The 18,547-nt window shown below is 41.0% G+C and overlaps 2 protein-coding genes across 2 annotated transcripts in view; one reads left to right on the forward strand and one right to left on the reverse strand.

The window, feature by feature from the left end:
- The window catches only part of OTC (ornithine transcarbamylase), a 37,864-nt gene extending 32,315 nt beyond the window's left edge, over positions 1–5,549 (reverse strand). The window contains exons 1-2 of the mRNA XM_074929547.1: positions 5,473–5,549; positions 410–548 (exon numbers count right to left, since the gene is read on the reverse strand). Coding sequence (XP_074785648.1) covers positions 410–548; positions 5,473–5,549 — 216 coding nt within the window. The remainder of the gene's footprint in view (positions 1–409; positions 549–5,472) is intronic.
- A 3,801-nt stretch (positions 5,550–9,350) lies between these two features.
- Positions 9,351–18,547, forward strand: part of RPGR (retinitis pigmentosa GTPase regulator) — a 50,245-nt gene continuing 41,048 nt past the window's right edge. Inside the window, 3 exon segments of the mRNA XM_074905344.1 lie at positions 9,351–9,429; positions 11,580–11,705; positions 18,176–18,268. Of these exon segments, the coding sequence (XP_074761445.1) occupies positions 9,393–9,429; positions 11,580–11,705; positions 18,176–18,268 (256 nt within the window). The 5' untranslated portion in view covers positions 9,351–9,392.

Raw genomic sequence — 18,547 nt, forward strand, 5'->3', positions numbered from 1 at the left:
TTTAAAGGGAAAGGAGTAATTCAGGGGACAAAAAGTAACGGCATTTTGGCACACAATTTCGGCTAGCATGAAGGGGAATTTTGATACTACCTAATCCCCTGCAGGGAAGTGTCTTCCATTTCCTGCATTTAGTGCTGCATGTACACCATATGTCGATGGATGGGGTTAGCTGACAACAGGGAGTTAGCTTTGCAAAGCTGTTTAACCTTTTCACTTGCAACGTCCTCTTAAGTATTTAAAGAACATCTCTGAAGACTTTACAGGAAGGGTCTTTGATTTGTAGCATTGACAGTATTTAAGAGCTCAGGTGATGTTGTTTAGAAGGAGATAGCTGAATGGTTCATTCCCAATACTCTTCAGAGCTATATTTATTTCAACATCTGAGTGACCTAAATGACAGTTATTTTACCTCTCCTTTGTGTTTTATCCTTTGTTTCAAATCTGAGGCCATCCACAGCAAATACTTTAGCTCATCTGCTGTATAGTTCTGTAGAGTAAGGAGGTCACGACCTTTCAGATGAACATTCATTTGAGCTGATGGTCCGTACCTGTGTCAAAAGAGGAAAAAATAGACGGTTTCTGTCATTCGACATTAAATTGTATTCATGCTAAATGAGCAAGCAGCTGAAATCTCTCCTACTCCCCTCATTTGACCCAGCTGGATCAGCTTGATAGACTGTGTTAATTAGTTTAAATAACTTTTACTGTCAGACAGACACAACATGCCACTATGTACTACATTGATCACCACAGTAACAGCATCTCAAATTGTATTATAAACTGTACATTAGATGTAGTTTCTTCTGCCTTCTGACATGCACATGACTCAACTGCATGCTGCCTAACCAAATAAACCCAAATGCATAAAGCCAGGCAGGGCTTGGTAAAACGGCTTACACATAGACCGCAAAGCTGCCCTTTGGGGGCAGAATATGAGGAAGGGATCTTGGTGCTCTTTCTCTCTCCTTTGTGCTTTGTGGATGAGTAGATGCTTGCCATGTTCCACCCCCACTGACACAAATAGTGGCATTTCTATAAATGTGTATGAAATCTCTTGATTACACTGGGGAAGAGTGTAGAAAACCCCAACAAAATAGCCATGTGCTCTGGTCCATCTCCTACCACACAAGAAACATTCTGAGCACATGCAGTGTATTTATTCAGTGTATTCTGGCCTCAAGCCAGATTTAAGATTTCAGAATCACATGAAGTTGGATGTTGATAATCACCCATAGAAGTTATATGATCAAATTTCCTCTTGCTTAGACAAGGTGTCTTAATGAAAGTCATGTCCAAGCCCATGGTCCACAGGCTTAAGACTAATACTGATTTGTGGAAAAAATAAGCCTGTTCAACTTGAATAGAGTTATAAAGCAGGTATGTTTACTCTGGCGCTGGGCTGCAAGAGGATCTCTCCACAAAGCTTGCACACCCACCGCACATTTTACCAAAAACTTATAGAGTGCAGATATCCATATTCATTGGATTACATAACACAAACATACATACACATGAGTAAGGCTGGGTTAGTTAGAAAGGCTGATGTCAGCAGTTTATGTCATCTTTGCACCTGCGCATTGCCTCCTGGGGGGCGTCTCTGGGGGTCTTTGGGAGGAAGGCTCGTAGTCTTTCTCACTTTGTTTTTTTCCCTGGAGCATGCACAGATTCTCTTGGCCAATTTCTTGAATAGCAAGAGAGTTTTTCAGACGGTTTACTTTCTGTCTTAACTAAGAGAACCAATAGAACTTCTACCGTTCATATATGGCTATCTTTACTCATTTGCAAAATTCCAACTAGTTAGAGCCACCTGTTACTCAAGGACAAAAGTATAATATTTTGCTGAACATTGTAATCCTTGGTAGATTTTCACAGTGAACTGCTTTGTTTTGATGAACACAGTAGTCCTTGGTAAAACTCCACAGAAGAGTCTGGGCAAGCAGGATTCTTAGCAATATTAAAAAAAATACTATAACTTGCTATAAGTAAATAGGTTGCTAAGCAGTTGTCTATAAGTAAATAAATCTCAAAACAAGTAATTATTTCTCTGTATCAATACAGAGAGTGGCAGCTCAGCCCCTTCTCTGGCACTGTTTCTACAGCCTTCCTTAGCATAACACAGCCTGCACTGTACTCTTGTGAAGGTTTGGGTGGGTACAAGCTAAATATGTCTTTTTAACCAAAGGCAGCATTTTCAGACTGATCTGATGGAGTGGAGACCAAAGCAATGCAAACAAATGGACTGAGTGCAGCTACCGCTTTTGTATTTCCAAGTAGGCTTCCCTTTAGTTTGCCTTTGAGGCCAGGCTCAGTTACAGCACCTGCCAGTTGCCAAGCCTTAGAGCTCACAGCTAGGAAAATTCAGGGAAAAAATACAGAATCTCTGTTCATTCTTCTGTTAACTCTGATGAGTAAAAGCCCTGGTAGTGAATAGGCCTATTATGGCTTCTAAAGATTTTGGTATTATAATCTGGAGAGAAAGACTTTTTCTGCAGAATTTTGTGGTATAGGCTCCAACTGAAACTGGAGGCAGAAAGCAGCTCTTAAGGGAATGGTACCACACATTATTACTGTCTGTTGGTCATCACAGCACAAACTGCACAACTTATCAAGTAGCAAATTTTTTTCTTTAACTGAAAATATCTAAATGTTGTGTGTTTTCCTTCGGGACACCTTCAAAGTGCTTTAGATACACATTATAACACCACCATTACTAAGAAGACTTTTTTCACAGTGAAAAGGATTATGTGTAACTAATGTTATGTGTAACTAGTGTAACACAGTGAAAAGGATTATGTGTAATTAAGCAGAAACACCAAGAATATATGAAGAAGTAGCCCATGCAGATGCCCTGCAGATTCATATTGCTGGAACTCAGCATATGCTGTCACTTATCAGGGCAATGTTCTCCAGAGATTATGCAGACTGCCAGAGGATCCACCACTAAGCTAAACACCAAGCACCACAAAGATTCCCACCAATGTTCACCATCAGAGTCCGAACTCTGCACAGGCCCCCAGACTGCAAGAGAGCTGGACTTTTCTGTAGCACCATGCAGAGTGGATTTCTTGTTTTCTAAGTTTAATGTTGCTTGTGTATTTTCTTAGAGTGTCTCTGAAAATTGATTCTTAAGTGAAATACAATCTAAACTGTATGTGTGACTTAAGTAATAAAAATTTGTGGCAGTACTATTTTTAAAATAATAATGCACATTTCCAAGCCATAAAGACTAATCTTCATAGCATTACAATCATTACTAAAATAAAGTTGCATGTTTTGCTGTTATCCTTCCATCCCCGTGCTTGCCTCCAAGCTGAGGTAAACAACCTAGAAACAGTTAGGAAGCATCCAAATGCCCCATTTTTTAATTTGAAGTGGGTGTTACAGACCTAGCAAAATTATTTCTTGTACTTCTATAGTCAACAGCTGCAGAATAGAATACACCCGACCTTATAAGGCTGTGCATTCATGGGTCAGGTAGCTTCCACCATAGCATGAAAAATAGCCTACCAAGGTAAATTACTGAAATCCAGCCTTGAATACCAAGGCTCTTAGTCGATATTCAAGGGATTGGCTCTAACTTCAATGTGTATATTCTGAAGGAAATTAGTTTCATATCTGTGCCTTTTTTATTATTATTATTATGTTTCAGAACAGGAATTTGCTCCTCTATCTAGTTCGGGGGAACAAAAAATACATATCCTGTTTTAAAATCTGTGCAATTGCTTGCTGCTTGGTGACTCTACTCTCCTTTGCTGCACTGCTTCTAGAGCAGCTTTGGTGCTACTCCTTGAGTTTCTAATTGCAACCTACAATTCCTTTCAGGGAGTTGGAGGTTGTCTAATCTTAACCCTGACAAGCAGGAACTTCTGTTCATTGGTATTGTTCCACCAGGATTGAGGAGTGGACTGAGAAATATCCACCACTAATTTCTCCACGGGTAGAGAGTGAAGCACTAAAATTGGTTACCCAGAGAGGATTTGCAATTATTATCCTTGGAGATTTTTGAGACGAGGCTAAGCAAAAACATAGTTGACTCATACGCTGCGGTCAGGATACAGCAGAAAGTTGGACTAGAGGTCTGCTCCTGACCCATGACAATTCTGTTTTATTGCTATGACCTTCAAGAAATGTGTTCCTGTTGTCCACAACCTCTGACAGACAGACAGAAGTGGACAAATAAATTCCAGAAGAGGAGCATGAGACAACATACCAAAGTTAAAATGTAACAGGCAGAATTGCAAGGTCAAGCAGTTGGCTTACTCCTGTCTGAGCCAGGACAGTAATTACTTTAGACTATTAGCACAGACTGAGAGATACTAGGTTATCCTGCAGTAATAACCACAGTGTGCTTAACTTGTAATGCTCATAGACAGCGGTGATAGTTTATGCCAACATTATGAAATAATGTTAAAAAAACCCTAAAAATAACAAACAACATTATGCAGAGTGTTTAACAAATTGGATGACTTTATTGGAAAACCAGTTAGTGCAGTTGTTTTCCAAACTTGCTTTCTGATCATTTCTTCTAACCAGCGAAAGTTCCCACTGATTGCCAGCAGTGAAAAACTAAAATCCTTAAAAAAATTATCACCCAGGCTTCAGGACCATTTTAAAACTGTAGCAAATATATCACAGAACTTGGAAAACATTTGTTTTTCATGTGGAGTAATGTAGAAACGATAAATAAAAACTACTTATTGCGTATTAGAATTCCTGTGAATGTGAAGTCCCCATATATTGTTTTCTAGCAATAATCATTTGTTAACACTGTTAATGCTATTCTTATTGACACAAACATAAAAACCTAGGAAGATGTGGAATTAAGTTTCAAGTCTTTAATTTTAACCTGATTCAGGAGATGTGACAAGCATGAGAAGCAGCTTACTGAAACACAGTCCTACAGGTACTTTTCTGAAGGCACGGTGGACAGGCATGTCTATGTGGCTGAAGAAAGAACCCAAAGCCAGGTCACAAGGGACAGGTCTATGTGGTTCACTTTGAACATCATATCACATCATGCTTTTCCTGCATGCCTTCAGTGTATATAAAGACAAAAAAACCCCAAACAACCAAAGCTAAGATTCATCTTGCAGCTTCAAGGAGAGAATTTCCCCCCAGTATTGGCCATGATAATTGTTTAAATGCACAAGAACTTCCTGCACTTTATTCAGACAGTTGTTTATTGATTACAGTACCTGCAGTGTACACTGACCTCAAGAAGAAACATTCCTTCTTGACTTTGCTGCTAAATCCCACAGAAAGAATTAACAGAATTTCCTAAACGCTAAAAGGGAAAATCTTCCAGTCTCCCAAAGGTGCAGAGCTCGCTGCCTTGGGAGGCAAAAGAGCACTAAAAATGTAGGGGAAAGTGCCTTTCTCTGAAACAGTCCTTTGGAAGATTCAGCTGCTTTTGTCTCCAGCTTTCTGACTAAATGTCACTGAACGCCAGACAAAACTAAAGGATAAGCTTACCAAAACTGTCGTAGCAGCTGATTGCTGGTCCCTGTTGGTTTTGCAGTACTGAAGAATTTCCTCACTTTAAACAGCATTTTCCGTTTGTGTTAGACTTCTCTCAGTCCCACAAATACAGTTATGAGGAACAAAGGCATGAAGCAGAGAGCGAACCGTGCTGCTGTGCAAACAAGAGAAAACCAAGAACCCAAGTCTTTGCTTTGGTTGTTCCCAGCCAGGGCTGGGCCGGGTGGGGGCTGACACTGAAGCTTTTCCTTGGTCAAACTCTACAGATAGAGATTTCTCACAGGGCCCATTGCACCACTCACAGTTTGTGCTCTTCTCTGTGGGATCATCATATCATATCTGTGTCAATACCATTTCATATCAGTTCTGTCTTTGCTAAATATTTGTACAGGAGCACGTGCTAGTAGGAAAAGGCAAAAGATTTGTCAGGGCTCAGCATGAGATGGGTGTCTCACCTGTGGATGGGACCACGACTGCAGCGGGGGCTCCCTGGCCCCAGAATGGCCTGGGCAGGGACTGATGCCCCCAAGCTGAGCCGAAATGAGGGTCCTGGGCGCACGGCTGTGGGGCTGGGCAGGGCGATTAAGGCTTATTTGTGCCTTCAGAGTCCTGACAGAAATGGGGAAGGGCCACATTAAAAAATGTATATTTTCCGGGGGTTTCTTTGGACCAAGTTTTCAGTTGTGCTATGGAACCATTAAACAGCTCTCAGTGAGGCCCAGAAACTTAAATACTGCAGCCTGCATACCCCCTTACATTAAAATGCTTGCTGTATAATCTGGTGTTGGTCAATTGCTAAATACTAAAGTGATTTCATTTATATTTCTACCTTCAAATATAATTGTCAGATAAGATTTTATGCCAACTGCACTGTAGGTGGTTTTGAAATATGACCATTACATTCCTCCTGTGAGGAGAAGCATACTTGTGTAAATCAAGGTGATGGCATATCTGTCAGAGAAGGTGATATGCTGAAATTGCAATGTGAGGATCATGTAATTAAAACACATAGAAAAAAGTTTGACTTCCCCAGAAAGAGAGACTGCCATGAAAAAGTCATGCAGGGTGATAGCTCTCAGTGGGATTTGTTCAGGTCCCCTCATACCAAACCAACCCTGAGGCAATTAGAAAACACAGTAGTTGCCAGGGGAAATGTCAGACAGAAGCAAAACCCAACAGAAGTGAATGGGAAGGGAATGGAGGAGCCAGAAGAGTTGCATGTATAGAAGAAAGTTGGGCCATGGTTTCCCACTTGGTTGCCCTTCTCTGGCAAATGACTCCCATCACCTTCAAGCCCAGCCTCTGGGGACTGAGCATGTGTGACTAGTGGTACCCAGGAGAAAAGTGGTCAAGGTACCAAGGCCCCCAGTCTCATCCTGCAGGCCCACAGAGAGGGAACAGTGCCAGCGCCCCTTTGTCAAGTCACTCCTGTACAGGGACTGACTGACCCCAGTACCCAGGTGGACCAATTCCCTTGTAAGCTCCTGTGAGCGAGCAGCAATGCCAGGCATGGGAGGAGAGTTGGACCAGCATTGGCACTGTTGCTGGTGTGACGCACTTCTCTTACATTTGGGGTGACAGTGCCATCTCAGAACAGAGTCCTGGAGCCACCCCTCATTCCTGCTAGCTGCCCCTGGGCTGCCAGGGCTCGATGTGCTACCATGTGAAAAACCGACTCACTTGTCTCAACACCATAAAATGCTTCAGTGTTGAAATCAGGATTGGACTGGTTCGGTGTATTTCTATATTCCAGGGCTTGGTATTGAAAATGGAGTAATTGCAGTACATGGGTTGAGACACAACTGGTGAAGAAAGAATTATGTATGTAAGAGAGAAGTAGATTAGGACAAAGTAATTATATTGATATAGTCATCTAGTATGAACAGGAGGCCTTTCTCCTCTCTGAGCTGGCAGAGGACTGACCCTTGACACCTACTTTCTTGAGAGGAAAGAGCAATCAGGGTAGGGAAAGGCAAGAAAACCAGTTATACAGCGGTGGTTGTGGGGTAGTGCACCCAGAGTGCCCATGCTGCTTCTTTTCAACCTGAAAGAAACCTCTTAGGATGCCAATGTCCTTTCACAGCTGACCTACTCCCTGGCCTCCTGCCCTCAGGAAGAGTCCAGTGTCAGTGCCTTTCTTTTGCAGAGTAGGGCTTCGGCTGCTGGGGCACCTCCAAAGGGTAACAGTTCCTAACCTGCTGCATCCTGCCATGCCCACAGTTGCCTCTTCCAGCGGCACGTTTTGGACACCTGGGACAACATGGCATAAATGGTCCCCTGCCAGCACAACATCTGCTTCGACTGGGTGCAGTGGTCATCTAAACCAAAACCAAGTGCCCACTCTATAAACAACCTTTCCCATCATCCTGCACTCAGTGATGGCCAATGAACAGGAGCTCAGTGTCTGGCCACTCACAGACACTGGTGGTAACTGCCCTTTCCTTGTCATTCCTTGTTCAAAGACTTCCTTACCAGGTCAGCCATCTTACCATCAGAGAATGTGTGTCCCACTTTGTGAGGTGGCTCCCATCTCTCCCAACCCAATGTTGATCCTCAAACAGGATCCCAGAGTCATAGAAACCAAAACCCTGCTGCAGACACCTTCCCACGAATCTTCCTAATTATTTCATAACCCATTTATATTCTTGGCAACCACAGTATCTGGTTAACTACAAACTCAGGCATCACTTCGTGAAACAATGTTTGTTCAGTTTTATTTTCAACAGCTTTTGCTGGATATCCCTTTGCTCCACACGCAGGAGAAGCAGGGCAGAAAGCACCAGAGGGATACTGGGGTTCAAAGAGCTGGAATTCCTGCCTCATGTAGGGGCAAAAATCACACTTTCTGTTCCCTTTTGAAAACATGGCCACCCTTCTTAGTGTATACTTATATGGAAAACTCATCTTACGCACCAACAACTGTATTGATCAAACTCTGCATAAAACAAGGCTTAAATTGGTTGTCCAGGCTGCCAGCTGCAGCCTCGATTGCAGTACATCATCCTGAAAGCAAGACTCTTTTCTTTCAGCAAGGCATATGTAAAACTCACAGGAATAACAAGAAAACGGAAATCTATAATCAACCATAGATTTTTTTTTTTTGGGGGGGGGGGGGAGGGAAAAGCTCTGCTGGGAGTTTGGGACTGCACATTCAATATGGTTAAAATGCTACAAAGCCCCTGGACCTACTCCAGTGGGGTCTGCACAACTGCAGTCACCTAAGAGTGTCCCTGGCTGGGTGGATGATTGAACATATCAGAAGAATTTACTCGAACATCCTAGTGAAAGAGAGACCACCAAACAGGAAACTTGTCTTTTAGGGCAGCAGAATCCCCACGCTGAGAAAGTTTCTGCGTTACGTTCAGTTCATTCAGCTGAGGCAGGGTAGCCCCTCCATTCACTCAGCAGAGCAAGCAGACGTACCAGGACCCTCGCTTGGCTAAGCAGGGAGCTCAGGCACAGCCCCGATGCCGGACGTCTGCTTCAGGAGCCGGAGGCCCGGACAGGAGACAGAGGAGGGAGAAACGACGCCCAGGGATGTAGGGACGGTGCCAGCAAAGCAAAGCTCTGCCGAAGAGGAGACTCGCAAGGGGCCTTCAAGGGAGATGATTCTTCCTGCCCTCCTTTCAGCACCCGTGAGGCCCCGCCCGGCGTGCCGTGGCTGTTTGTGCTGCCCGAACCCGGGGAGGCACGGACAGAGCCCCGCCCGCCAAGGGGAACTTGCAGATGGCGGGGAAGGAACCGCCGGCCCCGGGGGACTGACCGGCCTCCGGCCTCCAGGTGGCGCCGCCACGGCCGGCGGGGCCTCCTCCCGCGGCGGGCGCCGCGCCGCTTCTCTGTGGCCGTTGCCCGTGGCAGGGCCTGTGTTTACTTCCGGCGGCCGCCGTGCGTGGGGCCGCCCGCCGCCGGCTGCCATGGCCCAGCCCGCCGAGGACGAGCTGCCGGTGCCCGGTGAGTGGTGCCGGTCCCTCACCCCTCACAGGGCACGGAGCTGCGGGCCGGGTGGGGCCTCGTCCGCCTGGGGCGGTCCTTGCCCGTGTCCCCCACGGCGGCGGCGCTGGGCGCCCCGCCGGCCGCCTCCCTGCCCCGGCGTGCGGCCGCGGCCCCTGGTGGCCCCGCGCTCGCTTCGCGGCCGCCCCCGGCTCTCTCCGCGCTGTAAGCGCAGGTGCCCCGCGGCGCGGCGCCGGGTTGCGGGGGCCGCCGGCTCGGGCCGCTGTCTGCCGGCGTCCGGGGAGAACTGCCTACGCTGGCGTCGGAGGTTAGACGGGGGCAGCCTTGCTGTCGTCACCGGCATGGTGTAGTGGGCAGTGTTAGAGAGGGGTTTTTCAGTTAATAAATGAGTTTGGGTCCGTGGTTTCACCTACAGTAGTTCTTAAACGTTGGCTTGGTGCCGAGACGGCAAAAACCTCATTCGTGTTCTGTGGGATTTAGTTTTTTGAATTGGTAGGATTTAGTTTCCAAACTGATGGTTTAGGTTTCAGTTGTGAAATAAATGAGATACAGAGGACGTTTGTGGAGTAAAATGCCCGCTTTTTGTATTCAGTGAATTAAGAATATGCATGTATTTTTGTGTTAACGCTTCTGAAAGAGAAATAAACGAACAAAAGAACTCTGCTTTGGCCCAAGTGCCAAAGAGATCACTGTAAGCATGTTCATATACGCAGCATAGCTGCCTGGCTGGAGACAGAACAGACTTTTTAGATGCTTTTTAGCATGTCTATGGTTGTAGGTGTGTCTACATAAAATGAGGAGAAACTCAACCCTTTCTTTAAAAAGCTTGCATTCGTCTGCATAAGGCTTGTTTTTAATAAGATAGTGGAAATGAAACGCACCTGGAGAGGTAGTAAATACAATTTCATACATGGCTGCTGAGCCTGATGCATAAAATAACGTCATTTGCAAATATGGAAAACTTTTGCGTTAAAGGATCTTTTCACAATGAATATCAGATGTAGAGTTTAAGAGATAACTTTAGGTGTTGGAGCTGGGGTGCAGGCTATTTTGATTGTTTTCATTGAAAGTAAATACACGAAGATGTTTCAATGTTACTATCAAATTATGTGTAATTTTACAGCAGCAGCTTAGTGTTACTGGGTGTATTTGTGTTATCGTAGCTTAGATGTTAACAAACGTCTGCAAGTGAAAGATTTGGTTTTCTCTTTGTTTTCCAAAAAATTATTCTATGCTTAAAGCAAGGTTTGACATTTTAAGATAGGAGCTCTAATTGTGCTTTGCCACATTGTCTGCGTGGCTTTTGGCAAATTAATTAAACTTGTAAGTAAGTTCATTTATTTTCCTGTAGAATTAATATTTTCTCTGTCAAGTCACATGATTAGCCAAAAGGTGAATGAATAGTTAAACATTCTTTGTTTTAAAACAACATTGCTGACACTTGAAAGTGGGAACAATTGAGAGAACTAGACAAATTAGAGGGGCAGAAGAGCTGTCTGGACTTTATTTGGGGGTGGTTTTGTTTGGGTTTTTTAGATCATGGTCTTACCATCAAAGACAATTGTGCCAACTCATGTTTTGAAGGCTGAGAGTTTTTTTATTTTAGGGGGCCAATTTTAGAGCACATGTATCTTTTCAGATGGGTGGGGAAGAGTGGTCAGTTTGGAGCCTGTCACCTCTTTACAGTCTCTCTCTCTCTAATCCAATTTGGAAAACCCGTTTGAATTCAAGTATAAATGTGAGAACTCTTGGTGTCAAACCTGCTTTCAGGATAAACTTTTTATTTTGCTTTCTGGGGGCAGTTATTCAGAGTTCTTTGTTCTTTCTTTTACACACCCAGTAGTTTTTCTTAGAGAGTAAAGTACATTAGTGTACTTTAAAATAAATTATTGTATCCTCAGAACACACTATACTAGCAACAATACCTATTCTATTAGCAAATTCGTGAAGGATAAGAAAAATCGGGACTAAAATGTGAGCCTGAAAATGAAGTAGTCTTGGTGAAAGAAAAGAAGAAAACACTTCAGCCATTTTTTAAAAAAAGAAAAAGACGGGAAACTAAAATGTGCCTTTGAATTAATAGGAAATTATTTCAAAATGCATGAGGCAAAATTTGTTTTCACTAAAATTGACATATTTTTGTGTTTTAGAGTCGGGTGCTGTTTTCACATTTGGAAAAAGCAAATTTGCAGAAGATGTTCCTAGCAAGTTCTGGTTCAAAAATGACAAGCCAGTACTTATATCATGTGGAGATGAACATACTGCTATTGTTACAGGTCAGTATTGGAAATGGACTATATGATAAAAAGTTATGTATTTGGACAGCTTGGAAAGTTATGATTCTTATTTGAATCCTGAGGTAATATGTCAAATGAGGTGGTGGAGAGGAGAGAGGACTGTTCTGTGGGAAATGTTGGATGCCTTTGAAGTTAGCGTGAGGTCACTGAAGATTTTCGCAAGACATGCCCAAGAACTGTCCGGATGGAATCTGTAATAACTGAATGTATCATACAGGATTTAAAGTAAGCATGACTGTTCAGCTTGAATATTTGTTATGAATCCAACACTGTTCAGTAGTCAGTCTTAAATATGGAGGTTTGTATCATCAATTTAAACAGTATCTGTTGAACACAGTCAACAAGTGAACTAGGAATCTGCCTGAAACAATAGATAAAATGGTATCTTTGAAATGAAGATTTGATTTACTGTTAATGGTCAACTGAAAATAACACTTGAAAGAGCAACTCAAAAAAACTTCAGAAAATCCTACTAAAATCAGAAATAAATTGCAAAAGCATTCAAAGAAGCTCACGTGCAATACAGTGAGCAGTGTTAATGTTTATTTTCATTTCTTTGAAATGATGGAAACAATACTAGTTGAAGAACTTGTTCAATTTATTTTACATGGAAAGGACTATTGTTAATGATCATGTGTGTCTATTGTATTGACAATCAACTGCTGATAGATAATAAGACTTTGTTGTTATGAATTTTATATGCATATTTTCAGGACTTTTTTTGTCGTATTTATTCCTCATCGATGCCCAACTAGTCATTGCTCATTAAATAATTTCTTGAGGGTTTCTCGCTATGTCTTCGAGCAGAGTTGAAGATGCTGGATTTTTAGAATGAACTATTCCAGGCGTGATAAAAAAAGAGTGTAGATTTCATGAACTGCAGAACATCTTGAGGTGAAATTACAGAATTAATTTTTCAAGCCTAACTTCATAGAAGATAAATTATCTATGAATAGTTTATTTTGAAAAAAACTTGACAATTTGTCTTGGATTGAACGAGTTCTATTAAATTGCCTGTTGCATAATAACCTGGGGCACTGTGACATTTTCCTTTTGAAATTTTTTTTTAATATAGCCTTTTGCATGCCCACGCCCAGTTTGAAATAACACTAGTATAATTCTCAGTTTAGACAGTCAATTTAAATTGCCTTCTTGAGTTCCCTCAGCATGTGCCTGTGCCAGCACTGTTACCCTAATCAGCAACAATCCCCTAATTCCCATGGCACTGTAGTAGTAGCTGCTTAGATAGAGATAAAGCTTCTGAAGAAGTTAACTTGCATAGGTTTGCATGCAGCACCATTTCTCTGGGAATTTCCCCTTCTCCTTGATCTTTTAATATATGCAGCATGTTTCAAAAAGTCTCTGTAGCTGGCCTTTGCTGCTGTAGGTGCAGATGTGTCATCAGGGAAACTTCTAGATAATCAGATCTTTATTTTATCAAGGCTTTTGAAGAGAAGAAACTGTAGAAGTATGAGTATTTCTTTGGTACCAAAAGGCTTTTTTGGACATTGTAGAGACAAAAGCGAGGGTTAAGTACTGATCAACAATGCGCAAAGGTAGAGAAACCGCAAGAGTCATACAAAAAATTGAAGAAGGGAGACAGAAAACCTTTGTCCCTCATCTGTTCTTCACACCTGTGCATGCCCGTGTGCACCTCGCATTTTTGCTGTTAGATGGAGTTGGATGATACAGTGGAATTACAGCCCTTGGTGAATGACATTGAACTGCAGTAACACCTGGAATAAAAGCTCCAGAAGTGCACACCGATAATGACTTTACTGAGAAGGGTACAGACCTTGTGGGAAACCAGGAGCTTCTTGAAATCCAGCTGAACCTGACCTGAAAGAGGCAAAAGACAGACATCACTGAGGAAGGGAAAGTATCTCAAGCAGGTGTGTGTTAATGCATGCTTCGTTTTATTTTCAGTCTTTATTTATGGGTCACAAAATTCCCCCCTCCTTTTTTTTCAACCTCCTGGAAGAGGTAGTGGGACCTTATGTATGTGGGGGACAGTGAGAATATGACAGATTCAAATCTAACAAAAATATATCAGTTTTACACTAATGCGTCTCAACAATTATAAGTAAAACAATCACCCAAACTGATACAAAACATTTCTTAAAGCTAGTTTTGGGCAGGAGAGACAGCTACATCAAGGACTGAATGCAAATGAAGAAAATATACAGGAGCTAGTATTTAGCATTCAAAAAAATATTCAGAAATTTTCAATTCTGAATTGAAAAAAAACTTCTTTCATCAAATACAGCATCAATATTCCTATATGACTTTTTGGAATAAAAGCCCAAAGTAAATATAAAGCACTCTATTCTTTGGCTTTCTAGGTCAGGAGTTGAGTCCAAAATTTTATTTACATACTGTGTCTGTATGTTGGAATAGAAAGGACAGGTGATAGTTACTTTCGGACTTTGAGTTGACTGGCTGAGCGAGTTGGAGAAACATTTGTTTCTCCAGTTGTGGAGTTTGGGATTGAAATTGTGTCTCTTTATTGCTTTACTCTTTACCTTTAGCAGCATCTTCATTAAAATGTTCAAGCAGGAATTTTTTTAAGCAATTGTTTTCTGTAGTTCTGCAGTATATCTTCCAGCATCACTTGTAATGTGTTTAATAATGTTTCTTGCCCCATTTCTATATTTTGTGGCCCAAGAATACTGACAGTCCACTTCCTGCATCTTCTATAACTGCAGTCTTTGGCAAGACTAGTTAACTTTTATTTATCATGTTGGGATCTGGTGTGATGTTACGCATATCTTTAAGAATCTCCCCCCAGTACCTTTCTATTAATTTTCTTTTGTACCAAGCACTTATAAAGTTAACAGCTGTCTTATTGTTTATTTTCCTTGATTAGCGTATCCTAGGTAGCTTGCCCATATTTGATTAGAGAGTGATCCTGTTCACAAGGGGGAAAATGCTGATGAAGGAAGACACATTTTCTGAATTCAGAGCTCTGGAGAGAACTGAAGTCCCCAGCACAAGAGGGTAGAAGGAAGGAAAGAATTATCAAGTGTATAAGTAGGAGTGAAAAGAGGTGCATATGGAACCACAACAAGATAGTATGCTCATAATTTTGAGTTTTGTAAAGCATTAAACATTCAACAATTCACACCAAAGAGACCTTGGAATCTCTCCAGCTCTTTGGACACCAGATTCCTGCTATTCTTTCTGCCTGCCAGCAGGTCATCAGAACATGGCACAGTATCTTTTGCATTAACTGCAAGGGGAAAATGAAAGATTAGTACATGTTTGTGTTGATCTTTGATATGTGTAAGAGCAAGCAACATACTGTGCTCGTTTTGTTTGTGTGATGCTGAGTGTCCTAAGCGTGGCTGTTCTTATTGCTCAATAAAGCTTTTATTTTGAGAATATTGTGACTTGCCTAACAAAACTGATGTCATTCCTATTTTCATGAGATGTATTTGAATTGTATATGAATTTTAAATGAACCATTGCCATAGTTTATTCACAAAATAGTGCAAATAAATTTTAAAAAAATCATGGTGCCTGGCATGTGATACTCTGTCCAAAATACTACCGTGTAGCTTCTCAATAGAATCTTGTAATAAATGCTCGGAGTCTGTACATTGTTTCCCCATTTCATTTCCTTCCCACACTAATATAATTTAGTAAGCCTGAGGCGGGGGGAATATGTAAAACATACCTTTAAACGTAGGTGATAGGAATACTTGGCTACCTGCTATTATCTTGAAGCATGTTGAGGATTTCAGCTGGTATTTCCCTGCTGTTGAATGAATTGTCTTTAGTAGCGCTTCATGAGCCTAGGGAGCACATGACAGATGGGGCTCCCAGGAATCACAGTTGTGATAGCAGCTAATCATATAAGAACTGTACTGGCTAGGAGACACTCTCTTCCTGAAATCTCTCACAAAACTGCTGTTCCTAAACATGTAAGCATCTTTTGGCTTCCCTTATAGCCCTGAATTAATAATACATACTTTGAAGAAATATTCCAGTCTTGCATCAGAATGAAAATGGGCACTGGTGTTGGAAGTATGTTTTCATCACCAAAACATTCTGAGTAGCCCCTTTCTTTAGATCCTGTTCTTTCCCTTCTGCTGCCCAGTCATAATCTTACTCTGCCAGACCTGTCTTCTTCCAGCCATTCCAGATGGCAATTAGCCACAATCTCTGTATGTCAGCACCAAAGTGGCAGTAAAAGACCAAGAGCAATCTGAGTTTGCAAGGTTTTGAAATATGATTTTGACTATTTGTCTGCTGTTGAATTAGTTCTCACCTCAGTGCATCTGTCGTGATGACTGGAGATACCTAAGTATGCAGTTATGAAAATAGGGCTTCTTGAGTACAAAATTATGTTGTTTCCTGGCCAGCTTAGATTTCATCATGTCTGCCCCAAAATCTGATTTGCTGTACAGATTCAGAAAGGTTGTTTCATTACAGGCATTTGTTTAGGTTCCTCTACACTGCCTATTAATTTTCATTCATTGTCTGAATTACCTGCTTCTGTTTTCTTTTTTTCTGTTACACTGCTGAGTGTTGGGAGCCTGAAATTTTAAAGGCTGGCACTCAGTTGTAAAAGAATGTAAAAAAAAATCCTCTCATCTGTTCAGCATTTTGACTTACAAGGCAATGCCTGAGAATTTAAAGACTGGTATAAGAAACAGAAGACTACAGCATGAGAAGCATGACCTGTTGGAATTTTGAATCAATGAAAGAGAATGTGCTTAAATTAAATTACAGTAGCTTGGCATCGTATTCCCTCAGCAGTACTACTGTCTTATAAAGGCACTTAAAAAGTATAAACCAAGGATACAAGGAAGCATATACCAAAAATTCTTTCTGTTAAGGTGCATTTTGCTCTTAGTAACAGACAGCTCTCTATGAGTTTGGATATGATTGCCTTATCAATATCGGGATGGTGATATAAACACAATTAGTAAAACACCATGAGCATAGACTTGACCTCAGAGTTTCTTCCAACTTGGAAAGACACAATATTGACACACAGCCTCACATTCCAAAAATTGTCAAGTATAACAATTTGATTTGGACTTTAGATTCTAGTTATTGTTATTTGTTGGTGTTTTTTTGTTTTGTTTTGGTTTTTTTTAAACTATATGGTTGTATTTGAGAAAATAAATGTGGGGTTTTTTTAACAGATTAAGTATTTTTGTTATATTTTAAATATTTCAGTATCATATTTCAAAGTTTCTGTAAATCACATTCAGAATCTTCACTGGGAATCTACACTACTGAAGTACAAACAGCCATAATATTTTGGCATTATTATATGGAATTGCTGTTGTGAGTTGAGCTCATGTGATAACTGTTGATGGCTAGGGTGACAGATTTTATTTATGGGACAGCCTTGTGATGGAGTCTAACTCACAAAGCTCTGCAGACCTTCATCAAAAGTAAACAAACTCCCTTTAAAAGTTGTAAAAGGTTTTTGGGTTTTTTTTTGACAAATCAGTTTCTATTGTTTTGCAAAGATTTCTGTTGGAACAAGGATTTTAATCTTTGGGTGTGAACTTTACAGTTTTACAAAAGGCAATAGTTTAAAAATTAAATGGAATTAATTAATTTTAATGTATTAGTAGTCAGTTTTGTCTAATTTGCATGCCTGATGACGGAAGTTTCATCTGTTCATATACCATCCTCTTAAAAAAACACCGGTTATTCAGAATTACAACAGTTCATTGTTTGTAATGGTCAAACCTGCAAGTTCAATGACACATCATACCAATTTCTGAAAGAGGATTCTAGTGCTGCTTCTGTTGAAGATTTGTAAAGTAATGTTTGCATTTAGGATTACAAAACTCCCTGTCTGCATGGTGTTTTTATGCATTCCTTCTTTATATGCAGAGTAACAACACAGTTTGGGAACACATTGGAAGATTTATCAGAAACTATTCTATAGAAGTACAAATTTGTAAATCATTTTAAGAGAAGACATTTAGCAGTAAAAAAAATACCCCCCTATAAACAGTTAAATAAGCTGAATATTATGAATTTGTGTTTGTATTAATTATATAGCGGCATTTTTCACTCCTGTCTTTGGGGTAAAAGATGTAGGTGCTCAGTTAAATGTGCTGTTATTTCATAAGTAGGCCTATAGATACTGTGGCTTCTGAACTGCAGGGTCTGTCCAAGGGTACAACATTTTATTTTCTGAAGAGCACTTTATCTGTGCTGTAATTGAAGGAGAGGATGTTTGTTCTGCTTTTTGTCCCTTCTTCTGGCTGGCGATTTCTTACTTAAACAATGCGATTACTCCTTTCATACTGAAAAATCACAAGGGTATTAATTGTTGTCGCACTTAAGTATTGAATTGCCTAATCTTAAACCTTACATTAAAAAGGAAGTAAGAAATAGCATAGTGTGTGAGTGACCATCTTGTCTTGAATGAGGTATTCAGACACTTCTATGGATTCTGACTGTGCATTTTTTTTCAGGGAATGGTAAACTATACATGTTTGGCAGTAACAACTGGGGCCAGTTAGGACTAGGATCAAAGAACACTGTCAGCAAACCAACATGTGTAAAAGGTTTGTTTATTTTTTCTTTTTTTGTCTTTTTGAAAGGAGACCCTTGTGAAAATGTACTTCATAAGATGCAGTTCCAAAATAACTGATTTGCCTTCTTTACTCGTCATGTGTAGCGTATTACTGCACAAGCTCATAAAGGTAGCTTAAAAGGATCCCTGATTGATTTTCCATCAGTTCCAGATTCTGGGTCCTTTTCAGTCTGAAGATTACAAAGAATTCTGTCTTTTTTGAGGGCTCTCATTTTATGTAATATTTGCCTTTTCTGACAAACCACATCTT

This window comes from Athene noctua, chromosome 1 (assembly GCF_965140245.1).
Source record: "Athene noctua chromosome 1, bAthNoc1.hap1.1, whole genome shotgun sequence".
In the NCBI taxonomy this organism is placed as follows: domain Eukaryota; kingdom Metazoa; phylum Chordata; class Aves; order Strigiformes; family Strigidae; genus Athene; species Athene noctua.